The following is a 20,861-nucleotide window of genomic DNA, read 5'->3' on the forward strand; positions in this document are numbered from 1 at the left end:
TTAAGTATAGTGAACTCTTCTTTTCCATATGCCTTTTCAGTTTACCAGTAATACAGGCCTAATATTGTACCATTTATTGCTGAAAACCTGCAATGATGAATATAAGCAATGTAGCATAACACATTGATTTTATGCAGATCATCACCTTTATGTTTTGGGAGGTCTGCTATATTAGTGATATATAAAAACTGATTACTTTTCCCAACATTGCCTAGTAATTGTTTATTATTTTTCTATTAGACAAACAACAGAGATCAATATTACTGAGCACAGGACTATGAGTAACATCACTCTAAATAGATTTGCCTCCAACACCAGAGGTATATTCATTTTAATGATTTCAACAATGTGAGCCCAATGACAAAGCTTGTGGACCAAGTTAGGACAAAACTAAGAACTAAAAAAAATTATTTTTTCTTATCAATTTATATGAAGAACCTGCTAGATTTCTATATGATGAGGCAGGGCTCTTTACATATATTATCATTACAAAGATTTCTTTCCTCTGTAACCCATTGGACGTTTTCTTGCATTTTATCTTTTATAATTAACTACATACCTTTAGGGATAAGTATGTAGGTAGTGTTTGATTTTTTTGTCTTACATTGGGGAGTGTATATCAACAATTTTTTCTCAATTTCTTTTAAACGAATTTTAGGAAAATTAGGAGTTTATTTTATATAGAAAATAGCCTTAGCTGTTATAAGCATTTACACTAATGTTTTTCTGTTGTGAATATATAAATTATTTTAGATTTTATTAAACACATAAGCATACTAGATCAAAAATTATTTTTTATATGTTCCAAAAAGAACACTTTGTCTTGCATCAAATGTAATTGATCCTGAAGCAATGTAATCACAATTACTCACTTTCTTAATTGGCCTGCCCAAAATCAGAAAATGGAAACCAATCGACAGTGTTTAAATCAATAGCTTCATAGTAGTGCTAGTGGGGGTAGGGAGATAGCGGTAATGGGTAGATCAATCGGTCTTAGATGCCAATCACTGACTGTGCCTTTTGCATAGTAAACAGCACTTTTTGCTTAGTGATGTGCTGTATTAGTCTTGGTAGTTCAATAATAAGGGGGGAAAAAAGCAAGAATAGCTGATATTGAATTTTTTCCTCAAAATACATTATACAAATCGATAGGTAAAATTATGGATAATAAGAGCATATTTGGTAAGAAGCCTTGAGAAATGCTGGGAACATGGACTATAAGCCTTTCAGGTATACTTCTATTTATTAAAAGAAAATAAGAGTAAAATGATTCTACTTTAGTCTCTACATTAATTCTGTATCATTATAGCTATATGACACATACATACATATACGTAGAACTATTGTATATAGTTATGTGAATACTCGATGTGTTAATGCCTTTTTTTGCTTTGCATTTTAAATGGTAATCAAAATAAGTCCTTGATTAAACTTACTGAGATTTAAAATGTGTATAATACACATAAATGTGTGTCTCTCTCTCAAAGTAGATTCAGTGCTTAAACAGGTCTCATGCTTGTGATCAGTAGATACTAGTGTGGTAACTAGTGTGAAAAATACGTCTTCACTCAAGTTAGAGGGGTGAGTACTAGCATCTACCCCTCTTCTTTGCCCCAAATCTATTTAAAAGACAGAAACACATTCTTTAAAAGAGAATGAACACTAAAAACAAAATGAAAGAATGTCATTAGCTGACCAGAAATTGTGAAGAGTTGTTGGCAGTTAGAAAGCAAATGGGAACATATCAACAGTAACAGAGAAAATAAAAACCACAGAGCGAAACACTCATCTAAGAAAACTGCAATGGTAAGAAAAAATCTAGCAGAATATGAAGCATAAAGTGAACAGATGAAAAGTTAGGGTAAGACAGTCATCAGGAAATCAAAGAACTACTTCCAGCCCCCAGTTCTCCCACCTTACTCTAACGGCAGGCAACATTCACATTTAGTCAGAGACCTAAAAATTACACTGCAAGGAGAACGACCTACTTTCCTGGAAGGACTTTTGGTGTGGATGTGGAGTCCTAAGACAACAGCAGGGTTTTTGAGTTTGTGGGAAGGAGGCAGCGATGGTCAGAGATGAGGTGAAATGAAGTTCTGTCCAGAAGAGGAGTATTCTCAAGTTCTGTCCCACGAGAGCAAAGTCAGTCTTACACCTGTTTTTGGAGAGATAAGGCCATTGCCTACCTGCCTCTCAACTTCATGTCCATGTAACCAGTCATGCCTCACCCACAAGAAAACTTCAGTCAGCCCACCATGGGAGAGGAAACCCACAGTAATAATACTATGTATCAAGCAATTGCAGTGTGCTTGGCATTGTTCTAAACACTTGTATTGTGTTAATTTATTTAATTCTCAGAACAATTCCATGAGATAAGTATTATTATCCCATTTTTAGAGGTGAATAGACTGAGGCACAATAAGAGTAAGAAAACTGTCTAAAATACAGCTAATAGGTAGCAGACTTGTGTATGTTAATTAAGCCAGTTCCTTCATTATGAATGAAAAATGGACAGCCTACGGAGGGACTAGACTTTTGAGGAAAAGCATCAGTTTGGAAGGGAAGACTCAAGGTGACTACAAAGACTCATTACAAAGGGATAAGACAGGTTGAAAAAGAAAAGAGATAACTTTAAAAATTATAATCTAATTCAAGAGAACACTACATCTTTACAACATTTATTTATTTATTTTTTTGAAGGACAGAGACAGAGTGTGAGCGAGGGAGGGGCAGAGAGAGAGGGAGAGGCAGAATCTGAAGCAGGTGCCAAGCTCTGAGCTGTCAGCACTGAGCCCAGCACAGGACTCGCACCCGTGACCTGTGAGATCATGACCTGAGCTGAAGTCAGACGCTTAACCAACTGAGCCACCCAGGCACCCCGAGAGCACTACATCTTTAAAGCAAGAACATATCACTTGCTTTGAAATAGGAACAATTACAAAATTTTAAATATATTTTCAGAGGTTTAAAAATACAGTGCCAAAAGAAATTCAGTAGATGCACAATAGAATGCCCACAGCTGAGTACTGATTTAGTTCTGGAAGAGGGAGCAGTGAAATCAACTGGAATAGAGAACAAAAAGAGGTGGAAACTGTGTAAGAAAGGTTAAAAGAAACAATTCGTCTAATAAATCTACAAGGAAAGAAAAGAAATGATGGAGCGAAGAAATAAATAAATTGTAGAAGAAAAATTTTTCCCAAGCTAAAGCAATGTACAACCCTTCAGATTGAAAGGACCCATCAACGATCAAACAGGATGAATGTGAACTACAATCAAAAAGACCACATATCCTTGTGACATTTTTGATAAGGAGAAAACCAATGTGGTGTCTTTCAGAGTGGAGAAAAAAGCAGCTTACCTAAAAAATAGCAAGAATGTGAATGGAATTAGATTTCTCATCAATACTGTCATCATTTCTGGTGGCCAGAAGGCAAAGAACGAGGAAACCAAATAGACGTTTTTCAGAGAAGCACATTTCCTCAGTTTACCACCCACAGGCCCTTTCTTGAAAGGATTACTCAAATATATGCTGTAGTAAAAACCTTTGTGTAATGTGAATCAGAGAAAAACACAGAGTCCAAAAAAAGTAATGGACAAAGCATTCTAGCTGTAAAACGTATTAATGCGTAAGATAATTGTTCACACAGAATGCAGAAAATAAATTTTAATAATACACTGGAACTAAAATCCTGACATGGACAAGTTTGAGAAGGGATGAATAATGGTGATCTTGTCATGTTTGGCAGACGGATTGATTAATGGCGAAAAGAGGTTTAAATATGGTTTAAAATATTAAAACTACCCACTAAAATAATGAGAATATGAGATATAACCCCAAATGTCTAGAGGTAAGAAGAAGTGATTAAAACTTGATCAGTTTGGGGGCACCTGGGTGGCTCAGTTGGTTAAGCGTCCTACTTGATTTTAGCTCAGATTATGATCTCACAGTTTGTGAGATCAAGCCCTACATTGGTCTCCACGCTAACAGCTTGGAATTCTCTTTCCCTCTCTCTGCCCCTTCTCACTCGCTCAGTCACTCTCTCAAAAGAAATAAATAAACATTAAAAAAAAAAAAACTTGATCATTTAAACAAAGAGGGAGAAGAACAAAGCATGGTAAATAGAACACAAAATAACGTGCCTGGAAGGAGCCACACATACCACACATACTGGTTATCATGATTCATATCAGGAAGTTCAATCCCATTTACATTAAACATGTAAAAACAAAATTCAGCATATTCTCTTTATAAGTACCCCACCTTAAAAGAGAATGACAGAAAAATTGAGAATAAAAAGATGAAATATATACATGTTGTGTGTATGTTTACTATTATCAGAAAGATGATAAAAAGAAAAGGAGGCAATGCTAACACTAGAAAAATTTAAAAGGCACTTCATATTAAGAAAATGTTCTATTCATTGCAGTCCTCCACAAAAATATAAGTTACAGACTTTTCAGTAACATAGTTTTGTAATATATGAAGCAGAAACTAATGAAATTCTAGGAGAAATTGACAAAGCTATGACCACAGTATATTTTAACACATGCCTCAGAAGTTAACAAATCAGAGAAGATAGATATTTAGATAAACATTCAGGTAAATATACATATACACACAACCTCAAAATTTCAATAATTCAGTTATCTAACTTGATCTAAGACATTGGTATTTGCAAAGAAGTCTTTGTTTCCTGAGTACAGGAAATACACAGTTTTTTAAAAAAAGCATAGGATGTACAAAAAAAATTGAAAATTTTTAGGCTAATTTGATTAGAGAAAAAAGATTACACATAAGAAAGATTAGAAAAGAGAAAGGTAATAAAACACAAGATCTTCTGAATTACAAAATAACATATGTAATTCTATACCAGTGAATTGGAATCTTTTTTTTTTTAAGATTTTTTTTTAACATTAATTTATTTATTTGAGAGAGACAAAGTGCTAGTGGGGCAGGGGCATAGAGAGAGGGAGACACAGAATCCGAAGCAGGCTCCAGGCTCTGAGCTGACAGCACAGAACCCACATGGGGCTCGAACTCACGAACCGTGAGATCATGACCTGAGTGGAAGTCAGCCGCTCAAACAACTGAGCCACCCAGGCGCCCCTGAATTGGAATATTTAGATGAAATGAATGGCTCCCTAGAAAAAAAATGTTAGGAATAAAGCTGATGAAATTGTATCAGAACTTCAAAAAAGAGATAATCTGTATATATTATTTAAACTTTGTAGATCAGAGAAAAGGAACGTATCCATGTCATTCTATAAAGCTTAGCATCACCCCAATTTTAAAATCTGAAAGAATAGCACACGACAGTACATACTACTTGGTGTTATAAATTCAGATGACTTCTGGGCCTTACAAGTTACCTGTTACTACATGAAATAGGAGAAACATTCTCTTTTAAGTCAGAAAAGCAAAAGAAGGTTACCCATTTTCAACACTATTTCACATTATATTGAAGTTCTAGCCAATATAAAAAGACAAGTAAAAACAGAGGTATAAATCCTAGAAATGAAGAGACAAAACTGTCATTTTTATCCAATATCATTATCAACCCAGAAAGTCTTGGAATCAACAGCAAATCTATTATTTAATTAGTGAGTTTAAAAAGGTGGTACATGGGCCGCTGGGTGGCTCAGTTGGTTAAGCTCCAGACTTCAGCTTGGGTCATGATCTTATGGTTTGTGAGTTTGAGCCCCGCATCAGGCTCTGTGCTGACAGCTCAGAGCCTGGAGCCTGCTTCAGATTCTGTGTCTTCCTCTCTCTCTCTCTGCCTCTCTCTCTGCCTCTCTCTCTCTCTCTCTCTCTCTCTCTCTCTCTCTGTCTCTCTCAAAAATAAACATTAAAGAAAATTTTTTTAAACGGTAGTACAAATCATCAAGTGAAAATCAATAACATTTCTATATAATAAGAATGACCAATTTTAAAACATTATGAGTAAAGTTATTCTATAGGAACAACAAAAGGAATAAATTAACAAGAAATACGTATGTAGGAATTAAGAAAAAGAAAAAAACCCTGAAACTTTCCTGAAGGTCATGAAAAGAAGATATGAGTAAAGTTATTCTATAGGAACAACAAAAGGAATAAATTAACAAGAAATACGTATGTAGGAATTAAGAAAAAGAAAAAAACCCTGAAACTTTCCTGAAGGTCATGAAAAGAAAATTAATACATATACTGTGTTCCAAAATGAGATACTGTACTTTCCTTCAAATTAATCTTCAACTTTAGTGTGATTGTAGGCAGAATTCCAGTAGGTCTTTTCAGGGAACTTGACAAATTTTTAAAATTCAACCAGAAACGAAAATGTCATAAACCATAAAAAAAATGTATTTAAATGTTATATACACAAATGTTTTCATACTCTTTGGGGGGAAAATCTTAAGACAGTACTAGGAAGGATAAAGTGAAAAATGATCAGATTTGACTATTAAAATTTTTAAATTTCTCTACAAAGAAAAAGTAGATACCATAACAGGTGAGACATGGTGAGAATGTATTGCAGCGTATGTAGTAGACAAAAGTTTAATAACCAGAGTATGTAAGAAACTCTTCAGTCAATATAAAGGAATTCAGTAAAAAAGTGGGGAAACACTAAGAATAGGCAGTTTATAAGAACAAAATGCAAATAGCCAATGAACATAAGATACTGAATATCACTAGTAACAGGGAAATTAAAATTAAAACATGTCACCAAATTGGCAACATTTTTAAATAATTTTAGTATCTGACATTGACAAGGTAGAGGAAACATGTATTCTGGTATACCGTTTATGGGATTTTCGTCGACACCACCTTTTTTAGGGCACTTTGGCCCTTCCAGAACACTAGGTACTCACACTCTTCTACTTAACAATTTCCTCTTCAGGCTGTCAGGCCTAAAGAAATATTGGTGGTTTGCAGAAGAAAATAGATCTAGCCAAAGGTATTTAAGTAAGTATTGTTTATAGTAGGGAAAATTTCAAATGATAATCAATATAGGAATGCTTAAATAAATTATGATACAACCCTTTATATATATAGGTTTTGAGTGTCTAGTATGCATTAAGCATTATACTGTTATTTAATTGTTAAAAGTTGGCTACAAGGTAAGTGCCTTTTTTTTTTTTTTTTTTTAATTTCATAGATGAGGAATCTTGAGTTTCACAATGGTTAGACTACTTGCCCATTTCTCTTACCTAGAAATGTACCAATCTGGATCCTACAAGTCTGTGAAATGAAATTGTATGTAGTGCAAGTATATGCATTACACTTAAATATAACAGGTAGATTCTTGTATTACATTAAACTATTATGTCATTTGATCCCATTTAACTAGGCTATTTAGAGCTGCCTAATAATAGTACTTTGTTGATGTGTTAATTCCAATAGATACACATCTGTCCTTACTCATTTTCACCATTCCTTACCCATGCCAAGATATCTATGTTTAGCCCCATGGTCAGCCAGAGGGAGTCAGAAGAAAAAGAGGTCAGGGAAAAGAGAAGAGCTGTAAGGAGAAAGAGAAGTAAACAAAAAAAGGGCAAAGGGTAGAAAAGGAGGCACGTGAAAACTGGAGGACATCCTAGAACACTAATATAGATGAAAGTTTCCCTAAAATAAAGAGGGAACATTCCATCTTAGGCCAGTCTAAGCCAAACCTTGCTTTGAAACTGAAACTGGCTTATAAAGCATGTTATATGCTAGCTATGTTAGATTTTTGCATTCGGCTGTGTTAACACAAACCCACCAAATAGGGGTGTATTATTCTGCTAGTATAAGAAGAACAGAGGTCAGCAGTTAAAGAGCTGCCAGAGTACCTCCATAGTATCTTCTGGGTATAAGGTTTTTCCAGCGGTTTTTGTTTTCATGTGCTAATGTCATTAGCATGTGCCTGCCATCCTCATGGTCACAATATGGCTGCTCTAGTTTCAGGCTTCTGTCTGCATTCCAGGCAAAAATAAAAATAAAAGAAGAAGGAAAGAAAGAAGTGACATGGAAAGAGGAGCCATGTCTTTTTTGGAAAAGCAAAACTTACCCAGAAATCCCTGACAGACTTCTGTTCCTGCTTCATGGGTTATAACTGGGTTACTCAGTCCTAGCAACAAGAGAGGCTGAGATAGAAAATGTTTCAGTTGGGCACATTGTGTACCTGAACCAAATCAGGGTTATGCCAGGAAAGAAGAAAAATAAAAGAAACACAGAGTAAACAACAAGTTCTGTCTGCCACAACAGTGTTCCACTTTTATTTACATTTGCCTCGTAAGACCCATTCTGGATCAATTTCTGTCCTTAGTTTTTCATACATAATTATGTTAGCCATTTTACCAACTACAGAAAATAAATTATCATTAGCCAAAAGCAGTGAAAGCAAAACCAGTCAAGTTGAGTCATCTATATTAGTATTTAACACACTGCAAATTCCTAGTAGGGAAATTTCAAGATCACTTTTTGGCTCAAACTTAAACCTGCTGCTTACCCACCTACATTTTCATATATGCTTTAGAAGGCAAGTCTCCTTTCCCTTCTTTCTCTGCTCTCCCACCCTTCTCCCTGGGAGTCAGAGCTACACAGCTACCTTTAATCAAGGGCGTAAATGGTATCCTTCAGGACCGTTGGGAAGGACAAGGCTAATCATTTCATCTGTAATTAAAAAGAAAATACCAGTAAAGAGAGTGTAATAAATACAATTTAACACAGTGGTCATTTTAATTGTATTCTTCTATTAATAAAATATTTCTATCATGCCCTCCCTATATGTATAAATTTATATATATATTATATATAGTTCATATATATATTTTACATGTGTATTTATATATAAATTTTACACACACACACACACACACACACACACACACACACACACCACCTATCCATTTACTCTATCAGCCTTTACCTATTTCTTTTAATGTGACTTAGCCTTCCACTACATCACATGTGGTCTCATCCTTCAAGTGTCCTACCCTCAGTACTTGCCTCAGTCTTAACCGTTCCTTGTCTGCTGCTTTGGGAAGAAGCATCCTACTCTCTTCACCTTGTTCTTATGCTGTTAATCCCATCCTCATTTACTTCCTCTAATGCCTTGCTCTATCAGATATTCCTTAGTTTCTTCCTCTTTACTGGCTCTTTCCCATCATCCTGTAAACATGCTCAAGTTTCATTAAGCATTCTTTTGCCTCTGCATCCTCGTGAAGCTTGTCTTGCTTTCTGTCCCATCTTTCCTTGTCAGCCTCCCCACTCCCCCTTCACCTCAGGGCATTCTGCATTCTGCCTTCCATCTGAACCACCTTGCTTTAATCCGAAGTCACACTTCCTTCTTTTTATTCCTCTTTGCATTATTTGACACACACATTCTCTCCCTGACCACTGTCTCCCAGTGTGTTCTGTAAGCTACGGTTCTTCCATTTCTACTTAAATGTAGGTCTTCCCCAGGTTTCCACCTTATCCTTTTTCGTGGTATATCCTCTTTGCCTGTGTGATCTTATCACCTTGTAAGGCTTCAGCTCTTCTCTTTACCATTCTGATTACTTCCAAACTCATATATACTGCCCTGACCTCTTTTCTGATTCTTGAGTTGTATTTCCAATTATCTGCTAAATATCTCTTCCTGAATAATTCACTGGTACTCAAAATATAACATGATTAAAGCCAAATCATTTTGTTTAATCCCCAAAACTCTATCTACTTCTTCAGTAGTTGTCATTCTCCCAGTTTTTCGCATTAGAAGTTTCAAAGTCTCTTCCATCCATCACCACCTCTGTCCCTTTTAATTCTAAAATACTCTCATCTTCCCAGTTTTCAGTGCTACCCACCCTAGGAGAGCAGCCTTACATAGCAGAATAAAAAATACATCTTAAAGCAGCATTATATAGCAGACTGGGGAGCAGGAGGGACCTGAGTTCAGATCCCAGTACTGCCACTTACTAGCTATGTGACCTGGGATGTGTTGTTTAACTTTTCTTATCACTAAGTTGGGGGATAACAGAAGCCACCTCTTAGGCTCATTGTCAGGATTTACTAAAGTAAAACACACAATGTAAAAGCCCTGCCTAGGCTATTAAGTTAGATTCCTAACAAATCTACCTGCCTTGGGTTTCTCCTCTACTACATCTTACACACTGCCACTAGAGTTTCTGAAATACAATGGAATCATTTATTTTCCTGTGTCAAAAGTCTCTGGTAGTTTTCCTTGTTACTTCAAGAAACATTGAAACACCTTTGTCTTAGTTATATCAGCGAAGTAATCATACACTTTGTCATAGAAATCAGGACACTCTAGAGAGTGAAGGGAGACATTAACTGAACAAGATTCCAGGACAACAGCTATAAACTGGGACTGTCCTGGGAAAGTGGGATGAATGGTCATGAATGCATATGATATTCTTTACAGCACACCCCCAGCCTCATCTGTTGACATACCACACTGCTCATCATTCCCAAAGCACAAGTCTAGAATACCTAGAATACCCTCTCTCTCCTCTTGAAAATAAAGGTATCTGTACCTCACTCCTGCAGAATTAATCCCTCTTATATGGATTATAATACTTTCCACATATCTATAATGTAGTGTTTGCCATGTTATAAACATAAGTGAACTCTTCCTCTCTCACTGACTTGTGAGCTTCTAGGGCCAGTCTCACTTGTCTTTAAATCCCCAGGTACTTGCATAATACACGGGATCTAGTTTGTACTTGGTAAATGTGTACTGAATTAATAAATGAATTTGTTGGTTTGCCTTAGACCGTCCACATGTGAATAATTCAAAACCTTCTTTTTTTTTAATCTAGTCCTTGCCTTGTTCCATAAAAGAATTTCTTACAAGAATATATTATATAATAGCATAAAAGTGGATTTTCTTGGGGCACCTGGGTGGCTCAGCCAGTTAAGCGTCTGAGTCTTGATTTCAGCTCAGGTCATGATCTCGCAGTTTGTGCGATCTCACGGTTTGTGAAATTGAGCCCCTGGTTGGGATTTTCTCTCTCTCTCTCTCTCTCCCCCTTCCCCTCTCTCTCTCTCTCTCTCCCCCCCCTTCCCCTCTCTCTCTCTCTCTCTCCCCCTTCCCCTCTCTCTCTCTCTCTCTCCCCCTTCCCCTCTCTCTCTCTCTCTCTCCCCCTTCCCCTCTCTCTCTCCCTTCCTCTCTCTCTCTCAGAATAAATATATAAACTAAAAAAGAGTGGATTTTCTTTTTTTCTTTTTTCATTTTATTTATGCCTATTGCACCCTTTGATGATGATGTTTCTTAACCTAATGTTTGTTATTTTTTTAGCCACAGTCCCCATTTCCCTATTCACCTTCCCACTGGCCATGAGATCCAGTTCTAACATGAAAGTAGAAGTCTTTTTGGGGACAAAAGCTTTTCTGATATTTAAAAAAAAAAAAGAATAGATTTGGTTGGCTCATTTATTCACTCTTCTTCCATTATCACTGTTTTTTCTTCATTGCAATGTAAAAGTGGTACCTAGCAATGCAGCAGCCATCTGGCATCCGCGAGGATGAAACAACACACCAGGGCGGTGGAGTTGAAAGCTCGAGAAACCTGAGTCCCCAACAGCCTCTTTAAGCCAGTGAACCAGTCTTTGACTGGTAACTGCAGAATTTGTTGCATACTAAACAATAAGCACCTGTTGTTAGTTGGATTTTCTGCTTATTTGCAGCCAGACACATTCCTAACTGGTACATTCCTCAACCTAACTTCAAACATGTACCTTAAAAAATTTTTTAAGAAATTTTACTAATTTTTTAAAGAGTATTATCTGTCTTAAGATTAAAATAAATACACTCACTGTTTTTCTATCTGATACAGGTACAAAGTTGTCTTTCCTAACATATCCTGTCATTTGAAATAATAACTTTACATGTTGATCAGTAATGTTAATGTATAACACTACCAAAAAAAAAGAACTTTTGTTTTAAAAAGCAAGTTTTCAGATGAGGCATTATTTTATTAGCACATATCTAATACACAGTAAGGTCACTCCATTTTACTTTTTGCTAAACTAATTTTTTTAAAAAGAGATCTTAACAATTTAAGACTAAAGCACTCCATTTTCTACACTGTAAGCATGCAAAGTAAAGAGAAAATATTACTTCTCTATTCTGTAAGTTGCGTGAAGTGTTCCTCTGGTAGTAGTGGGTATGTGTACCCTTGATGCTCACCTGTTTTTAAAATTCTACATTATGGGGCGCCTGGGTGGCGCAGTCGGTTAAGCGTCCGACTTCAGCCAGGTCACGATCTCGCGGTCCGTGAGTTCGAGCCCCGCGTCGGGCTCTGGGCTGATGGCTCAGAGCCTGGAGCCTGTTTCCGATTCTGTGTCTCCCTCTCTCTCTGCCCCTCCCCCGTTCATGCTCTGTCTCTCTCTGTCCCAAAAATAAATAAACGTTGAAAAAAAAATTTTTTTAAATAAAAAATAAAAAATAAAATTCTACATTAAATGGTGTATTTACAATAACTGCATATTTTTGTAAAAAAATGTGTTGTTTTTTTTTAATTTTTTTTTTCAGCGTTTATTTATTTTTGGGACAGAGAGAGACAGAGCATGAACGGGGGAGGGGCAGAGAGAGAGGGAGACACAGAATCGGAAACAGGCTCCAGGCTCTGAGCCATCAGCCCAGAGCCCGACGCGGGGCTTGAACTCACGGACCGCGAGATCGTGACCTGGCTGAAGTCGGACGCTTAACCGACTGCGCCACCCAGGCGCCCCAAAAAATGTGTTTTCTAATTGAGGTAACATATATTTCTCTGAAAATAGTGTTGAGAAAATTTTAGCTCTGCTAGTTAAGCCAAGAAGATCTTATACTTTACATGGTGGCATATCCTTTAATTACTTCTATTTAAGTGCATAATATTAAAGAGAATGTTTATTAAGCAATTGGTCAGCTTTGATGTGTTTTTCTCTTAGTACCAAGGATGATTGCTTCAATGTTAATATTCAGCCACCTGTTGGAGAGCTGCTTTTACCTGTGGCCATGTCAGAGAAAGATTTTAAGAAAGAGCAAGGTGAGAGATTACTACAGTTTACTAGAAATTGCCATCCCAAATAATATGTGCTCATTCTTCTGGCTGGTCTCTGAAATAAATTACCACATGTACATAGCCATTAACAGATGTCAGTGCGTAATCTTTTGGTTTTTGCTAATCCTTTTCTTCTGTAAAGTAACCTTGAAAGTATATGTTTGTCTACATCCCTGGCATACTTGAAAATTCATTAGTATGTCTTTAAAATAATAAATTGATTCTTAATTAACTTTTCACTTCTGGGAGTTGTAGGTTTGTCAACCTAATGATGTGCTCTTGTGTTTTGTGTTAGTGAAAATGTGAGGGATTTGAGACTTAGCGAAGTTCTACCACTATAAATGTTATGCCTCTGTATTTTCTTTCACTACGGAACTGTTTTTTGTGACCTACTAATGTATTTTTCCCTGCGCACATTGAAGTGCCTCACCCTTCAAGATAAAGTCCTAATTATAGCATTAAAATACCTCCATTTTCTTTTGACCTGATTCTGTAGTAAAGAAATGCTATGATGTCAGCCTGTATCAGAGCTGAAATATTTTAAAATATGGACCTAAATAGAAAATATTTTCGGCAGGATGAAAGTATTAATATGCTGTGCTTGCCCCAGAGTCCAGCATACCTACTAATAAAAATAAATTTTATTTTCTTCTATGAATAATAACTGTGGAAAATAAAACTGTGAGTTTATGTGTTTAATTAAAGATAATACAGAACTAGGGCGTATGTAAGCAGTATAGTCCGCAATTTCTTAAAGTTTATGTGAAGGTAGTCTATTTTTCTCTCTAGAGGGGTTATCATACGAAGATTCCTTCATCTTGAGGTCATTAAATCCTATCTGTCACGCTTCCAGAAAGTACTGGGCACGTACAAATATTTCTGTACCTAAGGAGACACACATGCTTCCTGGCACTTTATCATTAGAGTGCCGAAGATTTTTTTTTTTTTTTTTTTTTTTTTTTTTTGCTGTAAGCCATTGCAGTCCACAGTATTCAAATAACCTGTTGTAGAAGAATCTCACAAAGAAAATTTCATTCAAGACTGTAAATTAATAATAATCCTTTATTTTCTGCCTTATTTTTAAGTGATAAAAAAGAATGCCTAAATCCCTGTTTGCATTTGCTTTACTTGGAAGTTGATTATTGCTGTAGAAGAAAAACATCTTTGTGATTTTATGATTTTATTTTTCTGTTGACGAATTGATGCTTACATTTGCTATTCTTACCCTTTGCTGGCTAAAGCCTGCCTCTCTGCTTTACACCTGCCCAGCAGACCCAGGTGAGTGGCACACAAGTGACTGAATAAGGCTTTGGCACATCTACTGTTAAGGGGATATTCTTTTTTTGAAAAGTGCAGCTACAGTATATCTAAAGCAGCTGATTATCATATACCTTTTCTATCCCTCAGCTTTGGTTTAGAATACTTGATATTTCGATGAAGTGTTCTGTGCCGTTCTGTGCTCTGCTGTGACCGAGGGATTTTTCCCTGACTAGCCATACAGAACCGTAAGCGCGTGAGAGAGGTGCTCTTGGAGAACAGCTGTGGTCCTCTGTGGACTTGTTGCCAAAATTCCTTTTTCTTCTGCCATTTTACTTCTATGGTTGTTGATTATTTTTCTGAATAAATCTGGCAGCTGTTTGCTATGTTTAATAGAGCAGAAAGGCTACTCTGAATAAAGCTATTTGAAAATTTGTTTATATGAAGTATTTGTAAATCCTTCTAAGTCTCTTGGCATTTCTGTATCATTCTTTCTGTCTTCCTGAATTCATTCTTTGATATGGGACTTGATGCTGGCAAATTTACCACAGCTTTAAAGAGTCTTTTCAATAGCATCTTTTTAGTTAGAGATTTCAGCTGGTTTGGTAATCGAGGTCTCAATTCTCAACTTTACACATTGTACTCGTTTTTTATGCTCCTCTAGGAAGACCTTAGCTTATTTCAACATATGATACATAGAAAGGACTCCGTAGCTGAAAAATCTTCAATCAAAATAAACATCTATTTCCTCACATTTTATCAGTGCAAACTTCTGGATGGTAAAATACCAGTAAATTTAAGTACCTGTGTGTGTCATTACACATGCGTACATGACATTATGTAATTTTTCTAATTTAAATAAAATGAACTTAGGTACTTAATATCTCATTTCACAGGGCATATATTTTAAGACTCAAGAAGTGCATTAAATGCATTAATGAGGATTTAACTAGAAAAATTATAAATAAAAAGCATGATGAATGCATTCCTATTTTTATACTAAACATCTATGTAATTTAAAAGTTTGTACACTATTAAATAATGCTTCTAACAGATTGTATATATTAGATTAATAATTTTTTTAACGAAAAGGTTTTATTTCTAATATAAAACCTGATCTGTCATTTTTCCTCAGTTGTTACATTTAGAGTTCCATGGCTAAACGTGCATGTTTATAAGGTTGGTCGTCAAAGTGCTGAAAGAATGGTTTAGCCTATATATGGAAGTTACCTATAATATTCATAATAGGAACTCTAAACCAGAAGCATGATTTTTTTTTCATTGCTATGAGTTTTGAGCATTGCAGAGTTAATGATCTAGCTGTAGGATGATTTCAGTACTGTAAATAACTTGAGATCCTCTCTTAAAAATTTGGTTTCTTGAGACAGTTATAACTATTATAAGAGATGTAAGCTGGCTATTTTTCCAAACTGCCTTCTCTTACTAATTTTCTTCGTATGAATTAAATAGGAAATCTAAAACTTGGGAAAAAATTTAATTTTACTTTCTTATATTGTGTGGTCTACATTTTAGCAGTTAATGACAGCTGATTAACCTAAATTAAGTACTCTGTCCACTGCCTCTCCAAAATTTAGATAAATTCTAATGAAGCAACAAATAGTCTGACAGTTTTTAAATATTTTCCTGGTAACTTTACCTTTGTTATATATATATATATATATATGCATGCTATATAGTATCTAATGTCTGTTTTTTAGAAGAGAAACTTTTAATGATACCTTGGCATATTTTTCTTTCTCGTTAATTTGAGAATACCTGATATATTTTCATTTAGAAAAATCTCTGGTTTAAGAAACCTAGAATGTTTACTTAATTTTATTATGATTTATGCATCCATCTTATGGTTTCCTAGCTAGCAAGATGCTAATTCTTTAAATGGTCAGACATTTACTATTTTCTGGCCCTTAACTACCACAAGCAATCATATTTGATGCCCCTTAATTAGAGCACCTTTTTTTCTTTCCAGGTTCTTTTTCCACCTCAGCAATCGAGACAATACATTTGCTTACCATGCTGCTCTCCTAAGTGTTCTTTTGCATGTAAATTAATCTTGATTCAGTTTACACTGTCATGCTGAGTGGTACAAATTGCCTATAACAATAAAACAGCATGAGTTAAAAATAAAGGGGGGTGGGAAGGCAGATTGAATGTGTGCCTTACTTGATAGGATGTTACTTTGCTTTATGCCAATACATTAGCTGACGATAATGAATCTTCTGTTCTGAAAAGCATGGTTTAGTTGATTTTTTAAATTTTACTTCAATGGAGCAGTACCTTGTCTTTTATAGACCAAGTTAGACAAACCATTAATGACAAGAGTGTTAAGGTTAAATATGAAGCAATGCATTCACTTCTCTGAGTGCTATCCATCTTTCCATTTACAGGAGCTTGACAAAAGTACTGGCTTTGTACAACATTTCCTTTAATTACATGCTGCGGGAAACAGGCTTTTAACATAAACATAGTTGCATTCATTTATTCAGCAGTTGCTCTTCAATAGAGCTTAATGGAGAAGGTTTAAATCCTAAATGAGTACACACATCTCTCAGCAGTGTTATGTCAGCAGCCACTGTGCTTTACTTAAAAGCAGTGTTTGACTGCTTGTGTAGTTTTTAAAGCTTTTGCCTAATATTGAAGTTAAACACTCTAAGACAGAACATAGTGTCCCCGAGTTTGAAAGTGGTTACTAAAAACTGCTCTTTGTTAAAAGCTTAGAAGTCGTTTTACAGTGTTAGGCTTTCGTGTCTTCGTGCTGCTCATCATAGGGGTTCTTTTAAATTTCAGGTTGCATTTGCAATAAATAACTAAATTAAATACATAGCCCTGGAGATTCGGGGCCTTTTGAAAACATAAAATCAGATTTCTCCATTTTCATAAATTTTGTCAACTATTGTGCACATACCAAATGTCTCAAAAGATCTTTGTTTTTACTGGATACCATTAGGTATCGGTGTCTTACATCACAGGTCCAAATAGATGGCATTTATTATAATTATTTTGGTTTTTTTTTTTTTACCCAGGTACTAAATTTCAATATTTGTTCCAAGTGTTTGGTATGTTACTGAATTTGTTTACTGAACATTTTTACATGAGATTCTGACATTAATGGCATGTCATATGTTAACTCTGTATTACAGTTTTTGTTCCCGATCTTGCTTAACTTTGGTTTTTTTCTTAAAGATTCATTTAAAACGTCTCTAGAATTTAAGGTTCTCCATTCACATTTTCCCCTTCGTTTCTAAGCATTATGCTTCAGAAATTTCGATTGGTGTTTTTTAATTAACTCTATAGTTCCATTCACTAGGCAAGTACTGTTATCACTAAGTATAGCTGCTTAGATACGTGTACATTTTTTAGAACCACATAACTGTTCAATGACTTTCAGTCATTGCTGAGATAACTTTGACCCATCAGCTGAGGCCATTTGTCAGGTAATGTTGTTGCTAGTTATTCCAGACTCACTTTGATTTGTACTCAGGTAGCATTTGACAAGAGAGATCTCTGAATGAAAAGGAGAGGAATAAAAATTTTTAAAAAGTAAAAGCTTAAATAGTTGACGTAGTCCAAATTAATTGAGTATATTTTAAAGGGACTGAAATTGAATAAAATCTTTGTGATTCTGCATTTTTGTCTTAGGGTATTGAAAATCACATTTATTAAGAAGGATGTTCCACTGCATTTTTACATGCTCTTCTATACAATAAGGATTAAAAATTTTGTAAAACATTTGCAGTTATTTAATTCAGTGATAATTATCTTCAAAATTATATTCTGAAGTGGGTTTTTTAAGTTTTTAAATTTTGGCTATGAGCTTGAAATTGCTTTAATATAATTTTCGCAAATTAGTAAAAGGGAACCTTCTTTTGCTCTTACAGGAATGCTAACAGGAATGAATGAAACTTCTACTGTCATCATTGCTGCGCCACAGAATTTCACTCCTTCTGTGATCCTTCAGAAGGTTGTAAATGTAGCCAATGTAGGTGTAGTCCCTTCTGGCCAAGATCATATACACAGGTAGGTTCATCAACATGTGATGTGATCACTTGTGTGTATATATATATATATATATATATATATATATATATATATATATGTATAATAGACACGTATAAATGTATAATTTTAAGTTCATCATTTTCCTTGAAAATAATAATCCCTAAACATATATCTGACCCCCTCTCTTCGTTTCTTTTTAAGATTTTATTTAAGTAATCTCCCCACCCAATGTGGGGTTCAACCTTCAACCCTGAGGTCAAGAGTCACATACTCTACCCACTGAGCCGGCCAGGCGTCCCCCTCCCGTTGTTTCTAATGAGATATTTGATTGTTGGTTTGCGTTCAGGCTGTCTTTCCCATTTCATGCAATCCTTAGTACACTGGGATGTACTGTCCTGCAAGATAACAGTCACTGTACTCGCATTTTATAATAGTTTGGTGATTTGTAAAGGTACCTTTTGCAAGATACGATTGAAAATCTATCCTATTTCACCAGATACAGTGGATTTCCAGGAAGGCCTGTTTTACAAAGCAGTGGAGTTGGACTTTTTTACTTGAAATAGAGGAAGTTTGGGTACTGTGTTCAGAGTTCCTTTTTACATCAGTCCCATAAGGCTGCTTCCAGTAATAAGGAGCTGCTAAAAAACGGGCATAGAGCCAAATGCAGCTTCTATTTCTTAGACCAGGAATATCTTCACCACCGAGCATCTAAAGCATGACATCCAAGTCATTTGTCCTTAAAGGTAGAAGAGAATGTGATTAATGTGGTTGCCCTCCTTGCGATCTTCTGTGTGCAGTGGCTTGAATTAAAGTAAAGATAAAAATGATCCCCTTAAACCTGCAGTTGTTACTTCTCTGTTAGCTTAAAGGAATTCATTAATTCCATCTTTAATTCCTCTGCCATCCCACTGCCAATGGCATGCTTTTTCCTTTATATTTCTATATAGAAAAAAAATTTTTAATTGAAGAGAATGCCTTCAGATCTTAAAAAAAATTTTTTTGTAAGGGAGCCTGACTGGCTCAGTCAGTAGAGCATGCAACTCTTGATCTCAGGGTTATAAATTCTAGCCCATGTTGGGTATAGAGATTACTTTTAAATAAAATCTTAAAAAAAATTTTTTTTAATTAGTGCAGGGTAAGAGAGGTTTCTTACAGAGTGCTACAGTTGATCTGGGTTTTAGACTTCTCTCTGCCATTTTTGGGCTTGGTAGTCTGGGGCAAGTTATAACTTCTTCTTGCGGGCTTTAAGATCTTCATCTGTTTGGAAAGGGGTAGCATGAGACATTAATATGAAATTCTGTATTATCTATGGAAGAACATTGGTCTTGACTTCAGAAGAGCTGAGTTCAAGTCTTAACCTGCCATCATTTGAAGTTGCCTATCTTCATCTACTGATTGTGACAGTGAAGACCACATGTGCTAGTCAAAAAACCAAAGTTACCCTATTTTTTGTTTTGATTTTTATTTATTATTTTTTTAATGTTGATTTATTTTTGAGAGGGAGTGACAGAGTGTCACCAGGGGAGGGGCAGAGAGAGAGGGAGACACATAATCTGAAGCGGGCTCCAGGCTCTGAGCTGTCAGCAAAGAGCCTGCCGTGGAACTAGAACTCACGAACTGCAGGATCCTGACCTGAGCTAAAGTCGGACACTTAACCGACTGAGCCACCCAGGTGCCCCAGTTTTGTTTTGTTCTTAGAGAAAGTTCCTTAATTAAGTTCTTTAATAGGTCTGACGTTTCCATTTCTTAATTTCTGACAAGCCCTATCTCACACAGGGTGGTGATAAAATAATAAAATGGATATTAGGTCATCATACTGGTACCACTATGCATATACAACTTAACAGTGAAATGCTGTTCAGTAGGGGAAAAAGTGAACAGAAGCCTTTTCAATGAAAATATTCTGGTTCTGAGTTTTCCTGTTTTAATTGTTTTCTGCTTTATTTTTTTTTTAATGTTTATTTATTTTTGAGAGAGACCAAGCACGAGCAGGGGAGGGGCAGAGAAAGAGGGAGACACAGAATCCCGAAGCAGCCTCCAGGCTGTGAGCTGTCAGCACAGGGCCTGACGTGGGCTCGAACTCACAAACTGTGAGATCATGACCTCAGCCAAAGTCAGACGCTTAACCAACTGAGCCACCCAGACACCCCTGTTGTTTTCTGCTTTAAATACTTCTTTTTGCTCTTCTGGGTGATTTTCTTTAGCAGAAGTTGCTGTTTTATTTATGGATCCTTTGAATTACTGAAATTACTGAAACACCAAAATATCATACATCAACTATAACTTTTAGCTTATGCAGTACAAAATTATGATACTGACCATCTACTACCCAGCAAAACTTCAGTCTTGTTTTAATATGTTCTTCTATAATGTACAAAAAGACATATGGTAACCCTTGTTTATGTTGTAACTTCTACTTTATTTTTTGTTTTGTTTTGCATGTGGGTTAACTTTTCTGAAAACAATGGCAGGTTTCCAGAATTTAGTTTCTTAGAAGAAAACGGCCAAATTGCCTTCTGAAAGCCAACTAATATAAGAGCTACCTTCCTACTGGGAAACAGACTAAGAAAGACACTTAGCACAGTT

The 20,861-nt window shown here is 35.7% G+C and overlaps 1 protein-coding gene across 5 annotated transcripts in view; it reads left to right on the forward strand.

Moving 5' to 3' along the window:
• The window catches only part of AP3B1 (adaptor related protein complex 3 subunit beta 1), a 267,105-nt gene that overhangs the window by 236,504 nt on the left and 9,740 nt on the right, over positions 1-20,861 (forward strand). For 3 of the 5 annotated variants that reach the window (XM_086698234.1, XM_086698245.1, XM_086698253.1), the window contains exons 25-26: positions 12,889-12,986; positions 18,155-18,293. In XM_086698234.1, the coding sequence (XP_086554360.1) occupies positions 12,889-12,986; positions 18,155-18,293 (237 nt within the window). Of the gene's footprint in view, positions 1-12,888; positions 12,987-14,242; positions 14,280-18,154; positions 18,295-20,861 lie in introns of those variants that run through there. The other 2 variants (XR_015248393.1, XM_086698262.1) reach the window with 2 other exon arrangements.

This window comes from Puma concolor, chromosome A1 (genome assembly GCF_028749965.1).
Source record: "Puma concolor isolate L17-30 chromosome A1, mPumCon1.1.hap2, whole genome shotgun sequence".
NCBI classification, from domain to species: Eukaryota; Metazoa; Chordata; class Mammalia; order Carnivora; family Felidae; genus Puma; species Puma concolor.